At 41.7% G+C, this 25,489-nt stretch overlaps 1 protein-coding gene across 4 annotated transcripts in view; it reads right to left on the reverse strand.

Moving 5' to 3' along the window:
• The window catches only part of KDM3A (lysine demethylase 3A), a 38,287-nt gene that overhangs the window by 880 nt on the left and 11,918 nt on the right, over positions 1-25,489 (reverse strand). For all 4 annotated transcript variants that reach the window (XM_054065481.1, XM_054065480.1, XM_054065482.1 and 1 more), the window contains exons 9-25: positions 23,445-23,596; positions 21,513-22,081; positions 20,071-20,272; positions 15,369-15,583; positions 12,230-12,382; positions 11,902-11,997; positions 11,354-11,481; positions 9,158-9,344; positions 8,035-8,204; positions 6,989-7,225; positions 5,698-5,869; positions 4,698-4,788; positions 3,984-4,114; positions 2,773-2,892; positions 2,547-2,686; positions 708-884; positions 491-625 (exon numbers count right to left, since the gene is read on the reverse strand). In XM_054065481.1, the coding sequence (XP_053921456.1) occupies positions 491-625; positions 708-884; positions 2,547-2,686; positions 2,773-2,892; positions 3,984-4,114; positions 4,698-4,788; positions 5,698-5,869; positions 6,989-7,225; positions 8,035-8,204; positions 9,158-9,344; positions 11,354-11,481; positions 11,902-11,997; positions 12,230-12,382; positions 15,369-15,583; positions 20,071-20,272; positions 21,513-22,081; positions 23,445-23,596 (3,075 nt within the window). The remainder of the gene's footprint in view (positions 1-490; positions 626-707; positions 885-2,546; positions 2,687-2,772; positions 2,893-3,983; positions 4,115-4,697; positions 4,789-5,697; positions 5,870-6,988; positions 7,226-8,034; positions 8,205-9,157; positions 9,345-11,353; positions 11,482-11,901; positions 11,998-12,229; positions 12,383-15,368; positions 15,584-20,070; positions 20,273-21,512; positions 22,082-23,444; positions 23,597-25,489) is intronic.

The following is a 25,489-nucleotide window of genomic DNA, read 5'->3' on the forward strand; positions in this document are numbered from 1 at the left end:
TCAACAGCACGGTTAGGGTGCGGTTGGAAGCCTCTGGCACACAGGGAACACTTGCACAACTGCCCCACGCCCCCCATGGCTCTCCTTTCAGACCAAACATGCTCACCTGCATGCGTTTCGCTTAGATCACCAACTTGTGAAAATAAGGTTCACATTCTAACAGGATATAAACTGAAAACCTGCAGCTTAAGGAGGGTGTTCCAAGCTCAGCAAGAGGGAAAAGAGAAGAAATGGAAGAAAGAACCATTTCAAGAGAATCTCAGGAAAGGCTTCAGAACGCTTCCTCAGGACTACAAATACTGTAACAATTCCAAAGCCTACAGAAATCCCTCTTCAAGAACCAATGCATTAAAGCCAATCCGAACATGGAAGCAGGGTGGGCTGTATGGACACCTCCTTATGGCTTTGGGGAGGGCTGGATGCTGGTTTCAGTTGGGTTTTTTGAAAGGGCAAAGAGGGACAGGGTTTGTCTCAAGCACCAGTAAGTTACCTGCAATTTATCTTCGTGGTTCGTATGCGTATGCGACAGATATCTAAATTCCTGAGTAAGCCAGAAGCAGTGTTTGACATGCTCTGGGGATACAAAGTCTTCTGCAACTTTAATACAACTGTACAAATTGTGAACCTAGAGAGAACAAACAAGCGTTAGCCGTGTGCTCAGATATCTGCCCAAGCGCTCAGGCTGTAACAGTGCCCCCGGTCCTTGCCTGGTGTGGAGCTCCTGCTGGAATGAAAACTACATCTCCTAGAAACTGTACAATAGCCCAGCCTTGAACTCCATACTCCTGATGAAGGCGTTTCCTTAGCGATCGGTCCAAGTACCAACTCTGATCATGAATAGGATCGTGATCTACAGGGTTTTCTTGGCCTTGTTCTTCTGCAACCTGGAAAGTCACAAGAGAACAGGTATTACCATACACCAGCCTTGCTGGGCAATCGAGATGTGTCTGTGATAGCCTGTATGCTATGTACACGTTCAGGTGTCAGGGTTACACCATGAAAGATCTGGATTCTTATTCAGTCCTTAGTCTGTCAAGATTCATCATTTCTCAGTCAGACTTGCTTCACAGACACACTGCAAATGCAGATATAGGAAGTCAACCCCATTTACAGGAAGAAGAAACAGAAGGGTTAAGTGACTCACATGTGTTCACTCCCACGTTACCAAAGCTTGTAACCGGAACAAACTACTGAGCGCTCCTAACTGGAATAAACTACTGAGCATAGAACTCAACAGGTGACTGCCCTGAGGCCAGCACTAACTCAGTCTGGTCCCTGACCAAAAAAGAGGATGCTAATGAGATTTCTGGGAACTATGAAGCTGGGAGGCACAGCAAGCACTTCAGAAGAGAAATTTGAGGGCTGTGGAGAGACAATTTCTGCAAAAAGTTCTCGTATCAACCCTATGTGCGGTGGCAACCATTTACAGCCAGGGCTGCGGCCCAAAGACTCACTTGGGAGGAAATAGAGAAACGTTGAATCATAGAATTGTTTGGGTTGGAAGGGACCTTAAAGATCATCCAGTTCCAACCCCCCACCATGGGCAGGGACACCTTCCACTGGATCAGGCTGCCCAAGGCCCATCCAACCTGGCCTTGAACACCTCCAGGGAGAGGGCATCCACAACTTCCCTGGACAACCTGTGCCAGTGCCTCACCACTCTCATCGTAAAGAAGCTTGGTCCTACTCCAAGACCAGCAGTTGAAAGCCTCACACCTGCAGGCAAGCGTGCTACCAGGGACCAAGAAGAGGTGTGAGACAGGTGTCAAAATTCAGAATGCCAGTGCTTATCAAATCCAGTATCAACTTCTATCAAGTGTACTTGTTCTTTGTTAATAGTAAAGAAATCAGCTGTAGCCACCCTAAACTTCCGCCCAAGACAGCAGCAGTCAGGCTGACAAGGCCAACAGTTGTTCTGGTCCTCACATTTATCCTTCAAGCATTAACATATTCACTCTTCCACCTGTACAGCAACAAAGAAGTTCCAGAATTAAGACCACCAAGAACTCTGGATCACTTAAATATGGAAACAGGCCCTTCTGGAACTGGCATCACATCTCTACTAAACCTTTAACCGCTGTGAAAACATTACCCAAAATGTCACATGCTTTTCTCTTAATCCGAACCTCATAAAGGTATAAGGGGGAAAAAAAAGTAGGAAAAGGGAGAGAACAACGAAGAACTTGATGTGCCACATATTGCTCTGACAGCACCTCACATGCATGCTTTGAAGAAGGACCTAGTTTAAGGTTAAACTGTGGTTTTGCTTAAATCTAGCCGTGGTTTTGTTCATTACATAAATAATTCCTTGTACTGTACAAAGTGTGGGCAAAAGCCGTGCATCCACATACAGGACAACCTCAAGCTTCAACTGGCAGCTCTGCTCGGATCCTACAGGATCCATGGCACGCAAGAAGTTACATCATGGATACAACTCAAATAAATTTGTTTCCAGAACAACTGGGATAGGAAGGAGAAGGAAAGCTCAAGGATTCCTGTTTGCAACCCTGCAAAGACACATGAGTTTTTAGGATGAAATGGCCTACCTTTTTAAGGAATTCCCGGATCTTCTCTGTATCTTTAGCAGCATAAATGTGCCACAGAGCTCCAGGTTTTTCTCGACTTTCAGTAAAACGCTTAATTGTCAATTCATCAGAATCGCCATCTTGTATGGTTTTAAGCACTTCTGTTGAGAGTAAAGACGAGCAGTTATGTTAAAGGTCCTTCCCTCCAATCGCAGAAATAACCTCCCAAACACAAGACAGACTTTACCTTCTTCTTGGTTAGCCTGGCCCTTGGGGATACCAACGTAAACCATTACGTTAGCTGCATCAGACACATCTAAGTGCAGGTTTGTTGTGCCATATTTTCTATCCTCTGGTGTTATTAAGCCTGGGGAAAAAAGTAGCAGATATATTTTTATATATTAAAAAAAAATATATAAAAAACCATAAAAAGTAACAAAAGGAACTTTATGCCCCTCTCCACAGCTCTGTCTGAAAAGACAAAAACCAGAGCTTTTACTTTTATCAGTAAATGATTCCAGCACAACAATACACTTGATAATCAGGACTTTGCCCCATCTGTGATCAGTTTTGGGCCCCTCACTGCAAGAAGGACACCGAAGGGCTGGAGCATGTCCAGAGAAGAGCAACAAAGCTGGGGAAGGGGCTGGAGAACAAGGGTTATGAGGAGCAACTGAGTGAACTGCAGTTGTTTAGCCTGGAGAAAAGGAGGCTGAGGGGAGACCTTATCACTGTCTACAACTGCCTCAAAGGAGGTTGTAGCGAAGTGGGTGTTGGTCTCTTCTCCCAGGTGACAGGAGAAGAGGAAGGGGCCTCAACTTGTGCCAGGGGAAGTTTCAACTGGATATTAGGAAAGATTTCTTCACTGAAAGGGTTCTCAGGCGCTGGGAGAGGCTGCCCAGGGAGGTGGTGGAGTCCCTAGAGATTTTAAAGATGGGTAGAGAAGGTGCTCAGGGATATGGCTGGGTAGTGGACAAGTACAGTTGGACTCAACAATCTCAAAGGTCTTTTCCAACCAAAGGATTCTATGATTCTAACATCTTGTGTCTTTCCCAAGTGATTATCACACAGGCTGACACATTACTCTGTATCTGTACTGAGCCTGTATGATGGGTAAAAGTTACATTTAAGTCCGACTAGAAGAGGGTTTCTATAGCAGTTTAGTATAAAGCGTTCTCAGAAACAGTCTCTTTTCCACTCAAAAAGGCAACTGCTGCAGCATTTACAACCCATAATCTCTTTATCTGGCCACGATCACACTTAGGTTTAAATGCCTTCTGAGTAACAGCAGATGAACTGGCCATGGGGAACTGCTCAAGGAGAGATTAAAAACCAAATGATACAGCCCCAAAAGAAGTAAGAGAAGAGATACAGCCAGAAGTAGCGTAGCAATAAATACGCATGGCCAGCTATAGGAAAGCGTCATCAATGTAATTTTTAGAGTGAAAAATTCCTTACCATACGCATTGTACATCTTAGGGCCCAAGTCCGGTCGTACAAAATAGTTGGGAAGTCGAGAGGCAAGGTTGAGCTTGCCGCCTCTCCTGGTATATTCCGGCAATGGAATATTTTTCATCAAGTCATCAAACCTGAAGTAATAGAGCACAATTTAATGGTAGGAACTGATACAAAAAAAAAAAAAGGCAGATTATAATGGACTGCAACAAAAGCTTTCTCCAGTCAAGAAACTGCACTGACTCCCCCAGGGGGTTTACTGGACACCAAGAAAAATCAACAAAAAAAGCAAGACATGGGAATACAGCAGAACTTCAACTGCTCTGGAGTAATGCTATTTTCCTTGTATCATCATCTCAATTACTATCAGACTAAGTCAGAATACTTATAAATATTTGACAGAAAAAAAAGTTTCAACTAAACTTCAGATTCCAAAAAGACCCAGGCTTTTAGGCTGCTTCTGAAGTTTAACCCATCATTAGTGATTTTAGGTACTCGCTTTACTTGGCAGTAAATACAATGAACTACATAAAAATTACTCATCAGACTTGCTCAGCATTTCCAGCTGTGCCAGGCATCTCTGAGAAATTGAACAGTTCACATGTGACCAAAAGCTTCTCAAAGCTGAAGCAGAAGTCAAAATAAGAGTATTCCCACATCCCACTATTTTGGGGATGTCCCACACAAAGGATGAACAGTTTCTCTGTATGTTCATACCGAGAAGGCATCATATCTCTGAAGTCTTCTCCTGGAGGCCAGTCTTTAAGCTTCAACACCATTGGCTCTCCTTCTTCTGTTCTCAGGCGATCTATTGTCAAATAATAACATGCCTTAGTTTGATAGTTGTACAACGCAAAAATCCCCAAAATCAAGACAAAGGAATGCTCATCTCAATTTAAAATCGTGTTAATTCCACAAGTATTTATGGAGAACCAAAGACATACAACTTTGACTCCACGGCTGGGTGTTACCACTATGACAAACGTGTTGGGACAGATTTCAGATCACACAAGTAGCCTTCACCAGCTCCCTTCCCTAAGCACGCCCTACAATTTAGTTTAGGCAACTATTTTGTGTGTGAGGCCAAAGTAACTGATGATAAAGCCAAATCTTTTCAAAGATCACATAGAAGAAAGGAAAGGTGTAAGTGAGCTTTCTGGCTCTCACTCTTCTGGCACTAAGTACCAAATTCCATAAATTTACATCACACAAACAAATGAAGTAGAACTCCAGATGCCATGTGAAGTATTAATTCTTCTGAGAAAAGAAAACAAAGCCAAACCTCATGGCTCGACTCCCCTAAACCCTTTTTTATACAAAATAACTTCAGTCCCTTAGGAACAAACGGCACCTGCAGTTCAAACAGCAGAATCCAATCAGCTTGTGAGCACCAGCCTGATGCGTACTTGTCTACATTTCACTCAGCTGGGCAAAAATGCTGACATGTGAACCTGCTGGCTAGGAAGATCCCAGACTTTCTCACAATGCTTCCTCCAAAGACTAAAGGCAGCCAAACGTACTCAGGAAGGGGAGTCCTCTGTGGGGTTAACTGTTTCTATCCAGTCCACCATCCCGCACGCATACGTGGTCAGAATACACAGCAGATGCGTTGCCCAGGATGAAGACAAAGCCTGGAATATCTTTTACGCTGCTTAAGGATGACAGATTTGTGCCAGGGCAAAATGACTGCTGTGGAACAAAAATTCCCACTACTCACTTGAAATATCTTCAAATCCATCCCAGAAATCCCCAACAGTAGCTCCAGTGATGATTTCATTGGTCCTGCAGTTAACCAGATCTACTTCCTGTTGGCCAAATTCCTTCCTGAAGGACTCTGGTCTCCAGAGGTCTGCATTTAATTTGTGATGCACTCCTGACACCATCACAGGCTATGAAGAATAATAATATAATTGAAGAATTATTAAACACCAAACCTTCTAATTCCAAACAGAATAATGCATAAAACATACTGAACATTAACACAGGCATTTTGTGAACACTGTGTTTTCCAAAATAAATGCCTTACCAGAATTATGCTGTGCCTTTGATCATTCTTTATTTCAAAGCTATGAGGCAGCTTTTCATAAAGTCGTTACGTTCAGCAGTGTGTTTTAAAACTGATATAAAATAGTAAAATACACATCCTTTTATCCAAGTGTTTGTGCAGCACTTTTTATGAAGGTTTAGTGTTGCTTATCATTGCAGTGAGTTTGTACCTACACTTCAATTAAAGGGCAAAGCACGTGAACTCTAAATGCGTTCTGGTTTGACCTAAAGAAAAATCAGTTTCCTAACTTAGTTCTGTTTCCTCTAAGTAACTTCATTTTCTGAAAGTTCACTGCATGACTTTCAAACAGTGTTTCTCTCTAGCAGTGATAACACAGGACACTTATGCAGAAAGGCCAAGGCTTACACTTATTCCTCTTGTAATCAAAGCCATCTTCAAGCTGTTTTAATCCTCAAGAGTGCTGCAAGTCAGAGGCAAAAAAAGGCTGGACTTGCAGGGAGGGGCAGACAGGACAGCTGACCCCAAGTCACCTGTCACTGGCCAGAGTATTCCATCCCATATATGTCATACTCGCTATAAACTTGAGCGATCACGAGGGTGGGCCTCTTCTGCAATGGCTGAAATTCAATGAGGACCTCATCTGTCTGTTTGCCCTGATCCTGGATCCATGCATTCCTGAATTCAGTTCCTGAGCCCAGTTCCCTTCTACCCTTGGACCGTTCCCCTTATGTCTGCTCTGCACCACTTGCGGTGACATACAGTCATTGAGGGGTAGGGGGCACGATTTAATATATTTTTATATATTGTTTTCTTATTATTTTCTTTATTATTTTCTTGTTAAAGCAGTTTTCATTTAGTTTCCAACCTACACGTCTTTTTCCTCTGATTTCCGTGGGAGTAGAAGGGAATTGGGAGACCAACTGGGAGGTTTTAGCTGACAAAATTGGCCAGGCTAGGGCTAAATTGTGACAAAATGGAGAAAGCAGAAAGACTTAAATACCTGTCCCTGCTTCCAGCACTCCCTGAAGACATTCCAGTTACTTTCATTGTTAGGATCTTGGAGACACAGCAAGCGGTTATCACATAACCAGTAGTGAGGCGTATCAAAGCCCATTATCGTAGGCTTTATAGTCAGTCCTTGAGGTTTCTTAGGCAAGTCTGTAATAGTTCTGTTTTGCACGAGGGAAGCAAAAATGTCATCAAGGATTTTGGGTGTGCTCTTGAGTCCGCTGTCTGTCTGATTTGAAAAAAAAAAAAAAAAAGAAAGACAAAGAAGAACAAAAAGAAGTTGGTGCACTTCTCTGCTGCTTTTTCCCACAGACTTCAATGAAGATATTTGCCACTTCCTGAACTTTTCACTTGAGCTCACAGCTGTGCAGAGAAACAAGAATCTGCAGAACTTGGCTGTCTAGAAACTCACCAGCATTAAATGCCAATGCCGTTTCTGACACTTTGTCTACAGCATTCTGGCATTAAGAAATTCTGCTCTTGTTTACATTTCAGCAATGATACAGAAATCCAAGAAATACAACACAGAGCAGGACGTCCTTTGCATCAAAGAACAGAAATACATTTTCATCAAGGTAGTTTCAAGGCCAGTATTTTACCCCACCATTTTGAAGATGGTAAGAGCAAACAATGCCCAGGAACATCTGAAAAGAACCAGTCTACAAAGAAAGACAATGACACCACACCCCCACCCAGAATGTTCTCCCTTCACCTTTAAGTTCCCTGATGCTTCTATTTTTTGTCTAATGGATGGGCCAATTAATGGACCGGCCAGACACTAGCCTAAGTAAATTCATCTGCTTTTATCACTTGGTTCCTAGTCCCTCATCAAGGAAAACTTGCTGATAGTACCACTACTCTAGAAAGCATCAACTGGACCACTGCAACACAGACACTGAATTAAGTAAGATCCTTTTCCCAAATGAAGACAGAATTTTACCTAGTGTGACAAATGTCTGTAATAGCTGTTCATAGGTTTAGAGCAGCAGTCTAAATCTGGGATCAACTCAAACCTGTAAAACAAGATTTTTCATATACCTTTCCTCCAGAAGAGTTCAACAGATTCCGCAAGAAACCTGTGTTGTTGTTGCTCACAGGTGTTAATATTGCACTGTTGAATGTTTGCAGGGCTGCGCCAGGCTTAGCTAGACTAGGGAGTGTCTGGAGAGGTTTGTTTTCATTCTTTGAAATAGGTGTGAGGAGTTTCTCTGAAACAAAGAAAAACACATCTGAGGATGAAGAAAGGATTATCCCTCTGAACCATAACAAGTATATGCTTCAGGTTTTTATTAAGGTAAAACATACTCCTTATAGGCATACATGTTAAATCCCCAATATAAGGAGGGTATGGAACTGTTGGAATGGGTCCAGAGGAGGGCTACAAAGGTGATCAGAGGGCTGGAGCACCTCCCATACGAGGACAGCCTGAGAGAGTTGGGGTTGTTCAGCCTGGAGCGGAGAAGACTCCAGGAAGACCTTATGATGACCTTCTGGTACCTGAAGGGGGCCAGCAGGAAAGCTGGAGAGGGACTTTTGACAAGGGCCCAGAGTGATATGACAAGGGGGAATGGGTATAAATTGGAAAGGGGATGATTTAGATCAGACATTAGGAAGAAATTCTTCATGATGAGAGTGGTGAGGCACTGGCACAAGTTGTCCAGGAAAGTTATGGATGCCCTCTCTCTAGAGGTGTTCAAGGCCAGTCTGGGTGGGGCCTTGCAGCTTGATCAAGTGGGAGGTGTCCCTGCCCATGGCAGGGGGTTTGGAACTGGATGATCTTTAAGGTCCTTTCCAACCCAAACCATTCCACGATTTTATGTACACATATATAAATCTCTTCCCAATACAAGCAGATGAAATACTCCATTCCCTTAACTTTCTTCAACACTCTGAAGTTTTTAAAATCACACATCCTGAAATAAACGAGTTCTCAAATTAAATTTTCCAGAATACCTTGTATCATTGCGATATTAATCTAGTTTTCAAAACACCAGGTGCTAACCCTGCCAGGTTTTAATCCAAGTCAAGCTTTGCAGCACAGGCACTGAACGCCCATTCCAGCAAGCAGCATCATTCTCAACACAAGAAGTTTCTGCGTCAGAACTATGTTCTTCTGACAAGCAGCCACAAAGGGTTTACTCTTCACTTGTTCTGCATATACCTTTGTTTTCTTTATTCACGTTTCCACTTGCTAGATTCGATAACCAACTTAAGGAAGGAGAAGTATTTACTGAAGCAGTTTGTTTACTTCCAATTGCTGACTTCAGAGTAGGATCGTGTGTGGTGACTTGTGGGCTCAGCACAAAACTGTTATGTTGAAGGCTGGTCCTCTCTACAGGTACCAAGTTCTGAAATGAAGGGAGAACTTGATTAGACACAAACACACTCTACTCAGAAAGGGGAAGCAAGTGATAACTTGTCCAAATTGTTTTGCCAAATAAATGGTTTGGCCCTTCAGAAAAATATCTGATCTCCACAAGAGGTCAGCACTGCATCTCAGTATGGGCCAGAGGGGATCTCCTGACTTTAAGAGGAGTCCATCACCCTACAGACAAGCACCAAAAGCTGTTTCCCAGCTGCGTTTTCTGGGACTGCTTTGGGAACCAAACAGTTTTAACAGTAGCGCTTTTGCAATTCTAGTGACAGTCGACGTTCAGACCAGGGCTAAGCTGGAGGTCCAGTTCAGCAAACTAAAACAAATATGTAGTGCTCCTAAATTGTTATCTTAAGAAGGCAGGAAAAGCCCAGTCACCTGCCAGGCCTAAAATGCACCCACAGATCAGTGTGCCACCAGCCCGGCCAGCACAGGACTACTGTACATCTCTCATGCAGCTGATTTACCTGCTTGTTTGGAGAGAGGTAAGAGACAAACCAGAATGACTGCTTTAGCCTGAGATTCATGCATGACTGTCTAGATTTCTTCTCTCTGCACAAATACTTTCCAGTCAAGAAATTATTCTGCACCTACGCCTGCCTATTGCTATGTCCTTTCTTCATCTCTAATGACTGCTGATATGCTTGGTGAGGATTCCAAGCGTGACATCATATAAAATGTTTCAAAATTCCATCAGCTTATCCTCACGCAACTGGCATGGTACTGAACTTTACGGAAAGAGGAATAGATAAACTTCAATGTAGCTGTTTGTGCAGGGTCACAGAAGAAAAATCAAGAAACAGAAGACTGAATTTAGGTCAGTGGTAAACTAACTTTTGAATTGTGCAGCCATCTTCCTCATTATTAATACTTCACAATATCATTTGTCTCTTCTATTCATGACCAAGACCAAAATCAAGTTCATCCTGCTTATTACAGTTACGAGAACAGATTTAGTCTCAAAATAAGTTTAAGAATAAGCATCCAACACAATTAAAATAATTTAATTCAAGTGGTTTCTTGCAAGACCCAAGGGAATGGCAGTAAGATGGGCCAGGGGAGGTTTAGGTTGAGTATTAGGAAAAGGTTCTTCACTCAGAGGGTGGTGAAGCACCGGAACAGCTCCCCAAGAAAGCAGTCATGGTGCCAAGCCTGACAATATTCAAGAAGCATTTGGGCAATGCACTCAGACATGTGGTGTGAATTTCTGGGGTGTCTTATGCAGGGACAGGAGTTCGACCCAATGATCCTTGTGGGTCTCTTCCAACTCAGATCATTCTACGATTCTATGGTAAGATGCCACAGAATGGCAAAACGAAGCCATTAATTTCTGCTTTATTTTCAAAAGCAAAAACCTTCAAAACACTCCCCCTACTACGTTCATTCACAAATTAACATTAGGTAGGGTTTGTTTGTTTGCGAGTTAGTCGTTTTTGGTTTGGTTTATTTTTATTAATACGATGAGCAGCAAACTTTGTACCAGGACTCTCAAGGAAACCAGTATCTCTCTGTACTGCTCTACTCCTCACAGTTTTATTCATGTTTAGCTCTTTGGTGAATTCCAGCACTCTCCCACCCTTAATCGTTATTTCAGATGTTGAAAGAATTACATCTCCAGGACCCAACGGACAGCCTATGCTTAAAACCATTATCAGTAGTCTGTTCTTGGCACTCTTAACAGTTCCCTCAATTTAATCCTATTTTTGATCTAAAAAACCCTCACTGAGCATTTTTCAAGGATAAGTCACTTACTGAGGCATCTGCGTATCAAAGGAACACAATGAGATTTTCCCCAAAGCTTAAGAAAGAACCAAACAAGAAAGATGAACACTGAATACAAATTCTGAACAAAAACCTACAGGGTGGGGTTATCAACAGTGGTCAGGACTGGCATCCCTACAAAGCCAAGGACCACTGGCTTCAAATATGGACAGCAGATTGAGGCAAACCAATATCACAGACAGTGCGAGACAGCAGCAGTACCTGTTTTGAATCTTCTTTTAGAGTAGGCTTTGATAGTGCCTTGAACTGCTTACTTGCACAAGGACAATTTGCCTTTATTCCCCATTTTGTTCTTACAGAGTGAACAATATCTCCGACATCATAGAGAGCTGAAGGAAAAGAGACATTAGTGAGCTCACATGTAATTAAAACATCCAGCATTCAATCAGGCTTTTTAATAAATTTGGTTTGCTATGCAGGTAAACAACAGGCACAGTGCGATGTGGCACTTCAGGACATGGTGGTGCTGGGCTGATAGTTGGACTTGATAATCTTAGAGGCCTTCCCAACCCAAATGATGCTAACAGTAAACGAGCTCAGTTCACAATGAAACAAGAAGTTTTGCTACTTCTTTGCAAAGGTCAACTATCACAAACCAGTACTAAGTACACAGGCTGTTCCAGTTTTTGGACAATAAATACTAACTTCATTACTAAAAAAACCTCCCTCAATTACTACAATATCAACAACACAAAATAGACGGCAACAGCCTACAGCATTTTTTCATCCCAATCAAATATTTGAAATACCTTTCCCGGGAATTATTTGTGTAGGCATTAGATTCTCTGGTTCATGTGCCTGCCCCTTCACACATTTAAACCAGGAGAAAGTATCCGAGTCATCATCTGTAAAACAAAATCATTATGTTGTTTTATTAGTGCATCTTTCATCCTCCTCTGGGAAGCTGCATATTTGACTATTAATGATAAGCGAAACCACAGGTCTACAATACGTTCTTTTTTTGTTGGGAAGGCTTATTGTCCTGTTGTTTAAGGTTGTTAATTGACTTCCAAGTTCAAAATACAGACCACCTTTCTCCACTCCCCATTTTGTTGAAGTAGTAATGCGCATCCTCACCTTCATGTAAGCTTTTTTTCTTCATCCGGTAACAATCCACACAGACGCCAAAGCCGCACTTGGAGCAGACCCAGTGAAGGTTGAAGATTGTGGTGTCACAGACATCACACATTTCTCGAACTCCACGAACTGCCCGCTTCCAGGCTACCTGTCCTGTGACAACGGACAGATTAATCAAAGTGTAAGTTTAAACAAACATAATATTTGCATGTTAAACATAGCTACATTAACACACTTCAGTAATACAAGAATCAGACTTGGTTTTGTATTGCAACCTCAAAATAAAGGCTGTGCGGTTAAAAACTCAGAAAAGCAGGTTCATAAATGAGTCTAAGCAATCAAGACCATTTTGCTTTCTCCTGTGCAGCACCAATTACATTTCTTATTTGCCAAAGTTATCGTGCATGCTGCTGATACTCTCATAAGCAGAATTTCCACAGCTGCCCTAGAAAAAAAGCCTGCTACTACTAGCAATCTAAGCTCAGTGTCAAGCTTGCCACAACCAGCTTGTCCTTGCTGCCTCTTCAAGAGCATAGTGAGTAAGTAGTCCTCTTCCTTTTAATAGGTTTTTAATGTTTATAGCTGTGTATCAGATCCTCTCAGAATGGCACGCTGTTCTTTGAAGAACTGACCACTGCTGTCCAGGTTTCTTACAGATCCATTAAATTCCATCTTTCCTCACTTTCCAAACATTGACAGTATCTTCCAAAAATTAAAGCCCTTCCAGGTCCACATTATATGCAGATTATTTTACCCTAATCTTCATTTCATTATGTCGCCACAGCTAGAAAACTAGACTAGGCAAAAAACACATATCTGCCTCCTCCTACCTCCTTCCACACTTGTAACTTCTCTGAAACCTTTCTGCCCACAATGTTTCTTGAATTTTAAAAGCAAGTTATGAGAGACCATGTCCTAACGTGTGCTAGAAAAACCACACTGGGATCCAAGACATCTGTTGCTTTTCTTCTGTATAATGTCCATTAACTATGCATGGAATAAAACCAGCTTGGCACAATTTGTTCTTAAGTAGGAGGTAAAAACTGTTTGACTACTTGTTTCAAAATTCTTCCAGGAGACAGAAGTCCAAATATCACCAGTTCCATTCTCCTCTGCCTTTTAAAAACCATGCACTATATCTACCACTTCCTAGGCCAATCCTCCAGTTTCCCCAAAACAGGATGAAGAGGGTTTCTATCCTCTTTTCCATGTCATTTCACATCTCAGTTTTCTGAATTTTGCCCTTTCCCACACCTCCTATTCTTTTGTTTCCTTTGTGTGGTTTGATTCCATCTCCTCTTTCTGTAGGTCTCCTTTTGGCATTTGGTGGCCAAGGAGCAATGTGACCTAACAAGCTGTTCTTTCTACACTGGTCAATCTTTTACTACATGAGGATAGTTTCACTTGTGCTTTTCTACTAATCCTTTACATAACTCTTTTTAAAGAAGGTCTCCCAAATACTTTTCTCCCTCATACTTGTTTGTCTCGTGGCTCTACCTACCAGCCTCTCTGGTAAAAGAAAGGAGGGCTGAACCTTACACATGCTGTGCAGTGCAAAAATATTCAAGCACAAATGATCCCTGGAACAAATATTTTGACATTTTGGAAAAGGTCAGTTTGTCAGAGAGAATTTTTATGAAATGGCATAATTTCAACTAAACACTGCCAAGAAATGTTTACCATAACTGCAAATCACGGTGGAAGAAGAATCCACCTTTGTCCTGTGCCAACTGAGGGAGCACTCTTCCACTGAACCGTTCAAAGAAGAATGAACATCTAGACTGTAAATTACTTCTTTCCTATTCAGGGCATTAATAACATCCTTCATTTTAATGGCATTGAATTCCCTTACTCTCACCATCCAGGGCAATAAACAACCAAAGAGGAATTAATGACATTTTGTTCCTTTCAAGCCAACTCCAGAATTCAAATGTGGCTTTGTTTTTTTAAGCAGATTGTGCTTCTGGTAGGTATGCTAACAGATGCATCCTCTACTATTTTAAAATATTCCCTGCACCATCACCACTTTGTTTCACGGATTTCACTCAAAATTTCATCCTTCTGAAAGCGTGTCAGTATTCCAGTCTGTAACTCTCTTTGGCTACTGATTCTTTGGCTCCACAAGCCTGAATACATTCCAGTTCAAGTGAAGAGCAGATCTTGCTTGTTCTATGTAGTCCACGGCAGGATCTCAGGCAAAGCATTTCTGAAATATCTCGTCTCCCCTCCCTTTCCAAAAGGCATTCAAACCTGTTCAGTTTTTTTCTTCTCTTTCAAACCTTGCAGTGACCCGTAAACTGATGTCATCTTACATAATGTCGATATTACCCAAATGCAGAAGACATTGAGTAGCCAGTCTTCTAACCTGTACTGCATCTCAGTCATGTAGGTATAATCCAAAAAACAAACATAGTTTTAAGAGTCATTCTACTCCAAGAAGTGATTATGCAAGATCACAACCTTCCCCATCTGTCTGCTCCTGTTTGTTACAAAAAGTTCCCGATGTGGCCAAACCCCTGTGTTTGAGGATGCAAAGTTTGTTCTGTCCGAAGTGATGAAGCTCTGCAGTTACCCCACCTCTCTGATCTATTCCCAGTTGGGCTACACGCATCAGCACTTGAAACAGTCCTACTGGCAAATTTCAGGTGAAAGAAAAAAGATTTCTTCCCTGACTTGACAGACATCATTAGGTCCATTATACAAGAACTAAAAAATAGGACCAAAGCAACCTAACAGAGTCTGTGCAGTCAAAATGAAAGCTTTGTTTCATTTACATGCTAAGAATAGCCTGTTGTCAGCTGCCTGCTGTTTTATTTAGGTTTTGTGGTTTTTTTTACAGTTTGTTTCATAACAGAATTACACTCTCTGCAAGAGAAGTAATTTGATAAACTGAGAAAAGTCTTCTAACATAAAGAAGGGTAGAATTACTTCTCCCTTTCCTCCTGCCTGTGAGCAAAGAGCTGCTGACACCAGTTCACACTGGATCTCAATCATTACCTCTCTCTTGAGAAGGGAGGGAAACACTAGTCTTACATGATATTTCCAAATGCTGGCGATGTATTCTCACACGGGTAAGAAGCTTAAAGTTTCGCAAAAAACCTACTGAAATACACATTATTTTAATACAAATTGATCTTACTGTGTGGTTCAATCGTAGACATCACTTCCTTTTCAGATATCACCAGCTGACAGAAGTGATCTCCAATGTTGGCCAGGATATACTTCGCTGTGTCGAGATCTAGACCCACCACATTTTTTGATAAAGGTAGCCATAAACTAATAGCCTCAGGGTCGTATTTATTTGGAGTTAAGAAGCCTTCCTCACGCAGTATTCCATGTTTGTTAAACTGCAATCTGTGGAGAGGGGGGGGGGAAAAGGAAAATCCATCATCTCAAATGTTTTATTAGTTTAGATTCATTCCAGTGAGTCAACACCTGAACTGTAAACACATATAATGTATGTCAATGACTTTAGCACTTAATGCAACAGAGATGGGTAAAAACACTTCGTACTAGCATTAAGCAACCTAATGTACTGCTCGTGTTAAAAAAAAAAAAAAAAAAGAGGAGAAAGAGACTCAAAACATCGTGTTTTTACAGTTAGGAACATTTTCTAATTAAAGATTCTTTTAATCACACCAAACCAAATCAGGTTAACGTAATTTTTAAAATGCACTGGCATTAAAGATCACATCTAGAGGAGGTAGCAGTAAGAATTTAATCTAGAGCTATGTACAACTCTCAAGAGGCATTAGAAACATCTTAAATATCCAAATTAATTGTTACTGAAATAGATTATAAGTCCAACAAAACTCGAGTAAGATCACAAACACAAAATCACAGAATACCAGGTTGGAAGGACCTCAAGGATCATCTGGTCTAACCTACTTGGCAAAAGCACGGTCCAGACAAGACAGCCCAGCCCCTTGTCCAGCAAAATCTTACAGTGTGTCTGATGTTGGGGAAATCCAGCACTTCCCTGAAGAGATTATTCCAATGGCTGACTACTCTCACTGTGAACAATTTTCCTGTTGTGTCCAATCAGAATAACTGTAAGAGTAGCTTGTACCCACTACCCCTCATCTTGTCCATGTGACTCCTTGTAAAAAGGAAGTCTCCATCTTCTTTGTAGCCACCTTTTAAACACAGGAACATGGTGATAAGGTCTCCCTCAAGCCTTCCTTTTTGAAGGCTGAACAAACCCTGTTGTCTCAGCCTTTCCTCCTGTGGCAGCTTTCCCAGACCTTTGATCACCTTTGTGCCTCTTATTTGGACTCTTCTCCAGTGTGTCCACATATTTTTGGACAGTGGGAACCAAAACTGAACATAGTATTCCAGGTGCGGCCTGACAAGCACCAAGTAGAGTGTGATGACTTATCTCTGCTGGCATTGCCCTTGCTGATGTAACTCAGCATCCTGTTGGCCTTCTTTGCCACAGCAGCACACATTCACTCATATTTGAGCTTGTTGTACACCAGACCTCCCAGGTCCTTTACCACAGAGCTGCTCAGCCAGGCAGATCCCAGCCTGTGCTGCACTGCTGGGGTATGTTTTCCAGGTGCAAGACTTTACATTGTCCTTGCTGAACTTCATAAGGTTCTTGTTGGCCTATACTTTCAGCCTGTCCAGCTCTTCCTGCAGGTGGGCTCTCCCTTCCAAAGCGTCCACTTCTGCACTCAGTTTGGTATCATCAGCAAACTTCATCAGGGGACATTTGATCCAACCATCCAGATCACTTATGAAGATATTAAACAACATTGGGCCCAATACAGATTCCTGAGAGGCCCCACTTGTAATAGATGGAGAATTTCAGAAGGAGCTATGTACCACCACCCTCTGGGTGCAGCCTATGAGTCAATTTCCCGCAAACCGCATGGACCACTTGGCTAGACCATAAGGCATCAGTTTCTCTAGGAGGGAGCTAAGGAAAATCACATCAAAAGCCTCAGAGAAATCCAGACAGAAAATATCCACTGCCTGCCCCACATCAACTAAGCAGGTCACTTCGCCATAGAAGGTCACTTCAGGTTTGTCAGGCTCAATTTGCCCTTAGTGAATCCATGCTAGTTTCTCCCAGTCATGTGCTTCATTTGACTTGCGGCAGCCCCCAGAACGATTTATTCCATCACTCTCCCATGGACTGAAATAAGACTGATGAGTCTAGAACTTTCTGGATCCTCCTTTAAGCAATTCTTGTAGAAGGCAATGATATCAGCCTTCTTCCAGTCATCTCAAAGATTATGGAGAGGCCTCGCAATGATGTCAGCCAGCTCTCTTAACACCCTTGGGTGCACATTGTCAGGGCCATGGATTTGCAGGGGCCAAGCATCTGTAATAGTTCACATATCTACTCTTCCTTCACTGACAGTGGGACTGTGTACCAGCCTGGGGTTTTGTTCCTAAGGTCCAGAGCCCTACAGTGCTAGTAAAGACAGAGGTGAAGAAAGTGCTGAGAACTTCTGCCTTTTCAGCAGTGTTGGGGACTTATTCATCTCTCCTCAATTCATAATCACAGAGTGATTTGGAGTATGTGTAAAGAATGAGATCTGTATCATCAGTAGTTTATTAAAATAAAAAAAACAGAGTTTTGCTCACACTTTCAAGAACCTTTTTACTAAATGCTGCAGAAGGAAGTTGACTTCTGATGACGATTTGTGCTCACTACAGCATTAAGTGTGGCAAGAAAACATATGCTGGCAACCAATATTATCAAACTCCATCTGCAGACTTAGCAGATTTCACATTTAATAAAAAGTGACACTTCCGTCAGCTTCAAGTTCTAAACTGAAGGATTCAACTTCTTTGAACTGTACTACAAGCCTGGATTTTTACCCTGAGAGGATGAATTAGCACAGTCTGTTGTTACCCTGAGCACATACGTTTTTGAACATTTCAATTAATGTCAGATTATCCTGAGACTTACTACATAAAAATCTCTAATCTGAGGTTAAGTAACAGATTAGTAACACATCTTCATGAGTTTCTTTAAATCTTTAGCTACAAAAGGTACAAGGGGGACAGAGCTGTGGTGGAAGAATAAACCTCAAGAAAAACAAAACTGTGGAAAAAGGCTTTTTTCACAATCTTTGTAACCTTTCTCTCTTCAAAAGGTCTTCAGGCCTACATTTTTTTTATTCCACCTAAAGACTCCATAGAAAGCAATTCCTCTGAAAATCAGAAGGGAAACTGAGAAGAACACAGCTTCCCATCTCCCCTGTGCCAACTAGTACTTTTGCTTTTCCTCCCTAAAATCACAAGTGTTGCCTTCTTCCCACAAGACGCAGTCCAAGCCTCAAAGCCTGGATTGGTCGGGGGGAATAAAAGGAAACATGCAACAACATCTGGACACGAGATCAAATAGTTAATGGAAAAAGTTTACACAACTTGGAAACAAAGGAAAGGACATGGTAAAAACCAGCCAGGCACTGTAGTTTGACAACATCCACCTTGGGCTTACAGCTAGGCTGCAGGTAACAGTTAACACTCTTTTTGAGAGGGTTCCTCATGGTGTCTTAAAAGCCAAAGAGATAAAACATCAAAAGGACTAGACTGTTCAACCCAAGAGCCAGGCTTGGTGGGGTGTGGGTGAGGCGTAGGGGATCTGAAGCTGAAGATCAGGTTTGGAAAAGCAGCCACCTCTCCACAGTCACCAGATTTTCCTTGAAGTTGCCTTGCTGACCCTCCGCCATCTGCTCTCCTGAAGCCCAGTGAGCATATGGATTAAGTGTTTCTATGGCAAGCTTAGACAAGTGGCACAGTGAAAAAGAATGGAGCAATCTACTGGATCAGGTCCAGAGGAGGGCTACAGAGATGATCAGCACCTCCTATGCGAGGACAGGCTGAGAGAGTTGGGATTGTTCAGCCTGGAGAGGAGAAGGCTCTGAGGAGACCTTGTAGTGGCCTTCCAGTGCCTGAAGGGGGAATGCGGGAGAGGTAGGAGGGACTTTTTGCAAGGGCATGTGGTGATAGGACAAGGGGAAGTGGCTGCAAATTGGAGAGGGGCAGATTTGGACTACACATAAGAAGGAAATTTTTCACAATGGGGGCGGGTAAGGCATTGGCACAGGTTGCGCAGGGAAGCTGTGAATGCCCCAACCCGGAGGTGTTCAAGGCCAGGTTAGATGGGACCTTGAGCAGCCTGGTCTGGTGGGAGGTGTCCCTGCCTATGGCAGGGGGTTAGAATTAAGTGATCTTTAAGGTCCTTTCCAACTCAAATCATTCTATGGTTCTATGATTCTAACATAATGTAAATTATTATTTCGCCCATTGCTGTTCCATGCCTCCAGCCAAAAGTTTCACGTCACTTCCTGCAACTCTTTCACAGCTCTGTATATACATCTAACACTTCACGTGTCCAACTGCTAAACTTTGGGAGACGTGCACAGAACCTACCATCTCACTCCTGTCTCGAATGCTACTGAGCTGTATCACTCAAACTCAACTGCTGTTATCCCCTGGCACTCAGCCCAGAAGAGCTAAATAAAGACCTCGAAGTCCTGCCAAAACATTTTTCTACTCAAATGAAGCAGTTATAAGATTTCTAAAGGGCTAAAAAAACACAGGAACCTCTCATTGGTTAGATTCATTAGCCTTACAGCTTAACAGCCACACACCGACACCTAGCAGTTTAGCACCAGAGACTTCACTGAGACCACTTTGATCAAATAACTGATTTTTCCATCTGTCCTAGACAATGAAGATCCACATTACAGCTAATAGTGAGCACTCGACTGCCCCCTTTTCAGAAAGGGAATAAAGGTCCTATGTCCAACTCAGAAACGGGGCACGCTATTCACATTTAAAGAATATCAAGGTCTATACAGAGTCAAAATTGTTCTTACCTTCTAAAGTGAAAGAACCGACAAAAGACAGTAGAGTCTCTTTGCTCTTTGTTCTTCCGATAACTGTCCAAACGGCATTCCCTGCATTTATGCAAGTGAGGTGCGATATTATTGCAGGAATCGTCCTGAACAAATGCTTCTCCACTTTGCTGCAGCTTCTTCACTTTAGAAGCGTCTGCTAACACTGACTTGCGAACAATGACTGCAGGGAAGATTGGTGTAGATTAGACAAACTTCAGTTTCTCAGATGAAGCTGCAAGCAAGTGTATTTTAGGGAAAGATCCACATCAACTTTTCCTAAAAGTTTGACAGTGGAGTCAAACAAAGTTATGCTAAATTAAATGTGGTGGGCAGAAACATCTTTTTAAGTCAGTAGAAAATTTCTCAAGCTACGGTTCCACCAGACTCACAGTCTGGGGACCCAAGTTTAACAGTTCCTCTCGTTTCTCCACATAGTAATATTTTGAAAGAGTGTCTACTTTCAATGAGAGTTCTGCAGCCACTGGGGCTGGAGTACTTGAACACTGAGTAGACTAGGGCACAAAGCGATTGTGTTTCTCAAGTAATGAAGGCAGAATTCCAGCTTGGCCTTCTCTCAGTCCTGTTTTCACCCATCATGACACAACAGCTTTCATCATCCTACTATAAACAGATGCCAAACATCTCTCTTCCTCCCACACTGCGGGTGAGGCCTAGCATGGCACAACAGTGACTGCCTGGCTGGCTCTGTACCCGTGTTGATTACAAAACAGCACATGGTAATCCAAGACTGAGCAACATGGGATTAGAAAGAAAGAAGAGGTGGGTGTGTAGGGGGATTCCCAGAACCATCACCCATATTGCCTGGTGCACAGCAAAATAACACCAGGAGTTCAGCTCCTTCAGCAACTACAGCCTTTCCCATTCTGCCACATTGAAAACTTGAAGAGCTCACCAAGCGGAACTCAGAAACAAGGTGGGTAGTTCTGAGATACGGGGAGTGTCATTGTTTGTTTGTTTGGGGTTTTTAAAATTTTATTTTCAGAACAGTTATTAAATGAAAGCTCCTCTTGAACAAAGCTTTGTTGAGAACAACTTCCACCTCACCATGGTTACAAAATTTAAGACCACTGCTAAAAAAAGACCAGTCTCATCATGCCATCAGCATTTGCATTTCAAACTGTAACCCATTTCACCATTCTGTTCTTGCATACACCTTCTAACAACTTATTTCTAGACATTAATCGCTTTCCTTTATCAGGAAACGGTGATTTTTTTTTTTTTTTTCTCAAGTTTATTGCGTTCACCTTGTAAAAGATGCCACAAAAGACTCAAATTCCAGGTCACTCACTCATGCAATTTAAATGACTAATTTTGACTATGTTACAAAGCACCTGCCTGTATGTAGCTATACAGAAACTACAAGGACTTTGAAATGGTAAGAAGGTTTTTTAAATACTTACTATTATCCTGGACCTTGGCACTTCCCGTCCAAAAGCTTTCATTTTCATTTCTGTCACAAAGAATGTCATTTGAATTTCTTCTAATAAAAAGTTCCATGCTCATAAGTTCATCAATCTTCTTTCCTTTGTGGCTCTTCCGGCTATTCCAATTGCTTTGTGATTTAACTCCAGACTCAGTGAAAGAGAGAAGATGAGCATCTGAGGTTGAGGGTTTACAATCTAAAGTCCGCTGCAGTTCAACAGTGCTACTGCCTCTTGGTATTGCTAAGGATGAGTTAAGATGTTGCACCTGTTTTACAGAAATGCACTCTTTTGGAAAGTTTGTTGCGGGCTTAATGGGTTCGTTTATATTTTTCAGGTTGGTTTCTTTTTCATTAGATGAATCAGTCGAAGATGAAGATCTTGAGGTCATCAAAGAGGTATATTTACCATTTTGATCGTTAAGATTTTGCGTTTGTTCTTTAGATATAAACCTCACTTTAGGAAAAGCCGTCAGATCTTCCTTCAATGGCTTAATTCCAGTATTAAGACAAGAAGGATGAGCTTCTGGTAAGCTTCGTCTACACGTGCTGAAACACACAAACCACAATAATTAGACAAAGAAATAGGCATCAAACAGATCCAGGCATCAGCTGCTCAACCTGGTGACATTTAAAGCCTCAAGAAGAAATTTAATCACGTACTTTAAGTCCTGATGTGCCACGGTTTTAACTTCTGTGTGAGGTTCACAGGTTTGAGGGTTTGAGGAGGGGTATTTAGTTTTTTTGTTTAGTTTTTGTTTAGTTTTGGAGGACTTAGGAGTTAAACACAATTATAAAGTTGTACACACATGTAGGCACACACAAATTTGGCTGCTACACTACTCCACTACCTTCTCTCACAATTAAACAATTACTTTCTCATTTTCTCCATGCAACAGTTATATAGCCAAACACATTTCACTTGCATGTCTGTGTGAGAAGACTCTAATAACTCCAGGAACTTCTGGCTGGCACTACAAGTCCATACTGGTGGCAGTAAAACCACCAGTAAACCGGCAGTGAGAAGCTCAAATGAAAAAATAATCTTTTCTGCATTTATCTTGCAAGATATATACCCAAAACTAAAGCAAAAAACCTGTATCACTTCTTTTAAAGCTAAGTCTGTCATATTGATTCTACCACGTATGTTCTCTCTTGTGACAGATTGGGGGCACAAGCACAATATGCTAACCTTCAAATTACACAAGTTAGGTAGGAGCTGCGATTCACACTCAGGAAACAGTTACATGATACAATACAGTTCCCACACTGGCTATGGTCAGGGCACTAAATAAAACACCTTTCATCTCAAGCTCAACTGCCTTCCTTCCTGTCACAGCTGACGTACAAGTTGGTACTTTGGAGACATTTATCTGACGTAACACAGCAACATGACTTCCAGAGCTAGTTTTATAATGGAAATGCAGTATTAGCTCAAATTCGTTCAAGGAAAGTTTGGACTGGGAAACTTGTTACTGGAAGACCTAACATCCAGTTGGATGTTTTCTAACCTCCAGTAGGTAAGGAAGAAGTTTAAACCCACTCGCAACAGAAATATAACTGAGGACCTGCACTTGTTCTGCGAAAAACTAGTATCCAGGACACCCGCCTGAGCATGCTCTTTTTTTTCTGGGAGGAATTCATCTGACAAAAAAACATCAGTTTACAGATGGGTACAACACAGCAGTAACACTGGTGCCAGACACCAAAGGGCAATTACTTCAAAGAGAAAAAGAGAAAACCATAGCATAGTTATATATCCAAGGCAATTAAGCCTAACACTTTTGTATGTCAATATTAGAGAAGACTAGTTACTACTATTCTTTAAAATAATTTCTGAGTTTGTTTTGCTAAGAACTGGAGTTATTTTTGGAGGAAAAGTAGTCTGCATAGGCATAAACTGCTTCCTTACCCTTGAGGGGTTTCCGCACCAAGATTGGGTGGTGAATTCGCTGGCAGGGGCAGGCCTGGATGCCTTTGGTCTTTATTAGCAGGAGTACATCCCAGCAATGCTTCACCCAACACTGTTGGTACTGACTGCACGTGTCCCTGACTGGGAGAAACCTGTAGGAAAGATTTCAACAGTCAGAAAAAATCAGGGTAACAGAAATACCGCTTTGGAGGATTCAGCTTAAAAAGAGAAATACATGAATGCCCTTCCCACCATATTTAATAAATCTCATTGAAGACCATTCCTCACTCAGTCTGTAAGATGGAAAGACCTTAGAGTGTCCTTTTAGACCTTACGTGGTTCCATGAAATACTGTTCACATTAATTAATTTTAAGCCAATTAACAAAAAACCTTTTGTTTGTGAAAGGAAGGTGTATTAATAAGTTGGAAAGGAAGACAGAAAGCTTTGCTCTTCACGATTGCCAGCGCAGTGATCTTCCTAAAATAACTGCAATAATCAGAATTCAGAAACAGCTTTCAGAGCTCATCTGAAAAATCTTAGTGAAAACTAAAACTATGAAGTTAGTCTGACAATACTACTAAAAATATACATATGTGCACTTCCCTCTAGTGAGAAAATACTTGTACAAGGATTCTACAATGTTTAAGCAAAGACATACGATGCTGACTGAACCACCAGCCTTGCGGAATCTACAATTCTTTTAGGAACACAACAAGCCTAACAAATTATTAAGTGTCTTTAAAGACGGTAGTTTTCTGTGGGGCTGGTTCCTCAGCTCTAACATCCACATTCCACTCCTAACATCCATATCCTACTCCCACATACTCAATTCGCTCTGGAAGTTACACTACAGACATTACCATCAACTCCAAAATATCCGCTTTCTGCTTTGGTACAACACAGCTGTCAGGCATCAAGGCAAGCTCTCAAAAAAACCACTGGAATTAATTAACTTCATATTGCAAATCAGAGTACTGCCACATACCAAGTAAAACAAAACATGTGGCTTCAGCTTATCGCTCCCATATATTTAGATCCACCAAAATCAGAGAAACAAACACAGCTTATTTTCCTTATAAGAAAGCGTCCTCACTTGTAGCCATTTCAAGAAAAAGTACAAAAGTCACAAAAGAGCCAGTTCTTTGAAGGACTAGAAGATGAGAAGTAACTAATTTCACTACTTTAAGGAAAATGAAAAAGACAAGCTACGAATTCAGATCACAGTAACTCTCTGCAGGACATTTCGAAATATGAAATAAAGACCAGCTTGTAATGTATCAAGTGGGCTGTTCAATGGAAAAGACAAAGATCGGCAAACTGAGCACCTGAAAGATGCTCAAGGCACTCAAGCATGAGCTATAGGAACAATAACAGCAGAGTATAACTGCAACACACTGGCTATTTCATGCTGATCAGCTGCATGCTCTTCCTCAGCAGCAAATGAAACAGGTCACTCTCTTCATTGAGGAATCTTATTACATACTTGCCACCTCGTGGTTTATCTTTGTGAAGCCATTAAAGATTCCCAGTAAGGATATCCAGTCATAGTGAAATCTACACAGCTGACTCAGCACAGGACGGACTGGACAGGAGTCAAGAAAATGAAGTCAAAACCCAAAACACCTAACCCTCCCAACGACACCACCACTCTACAGCTTCCAGAAGGCTATTCCTGCCTAAAATACAAGTATTGGTCTGAAACACTGGGGAAAAATTATAGGGCAAGTTTGATGCACAGTTCTTTAGCCAAGCCATTATTTTCCATTTGCATTTCTATACAAAGTTACCCAGACTGTCCTTTGACCTTTGAGATACTTTCCTTGAATCTCAGCAATACGTGTCAGGTCATTCACAAAATAAGTACGTGTAAACATGGAAGTAACTAGAAAAGTAGTCACATTCCCTTTTTGTACTGAAACAACATTTTTCAGACTGCTGCTTGTGTAGCTTGAATCCTGGCTTGTATCTGAAATGGTGCAGCCAGCAGGACTAGGGAAGGCATCATTCCCCTGTACTCAGCACTGGTGATGATGCACCTTGAAT

This window comes from Cuculus canorus, chromosome 4 (genome assembly GCF_017976375.1).
Source record: "Cuculus canorus isolate bCucCan1 chromosome 4, bCucCan1.pri, whole genome shotgun sequence".
NCBI lineage: Eukaryota > Metazoa > Chordata > Aves > Cuculiformes > Cuculidae > Cuculus > Cuculus canorus.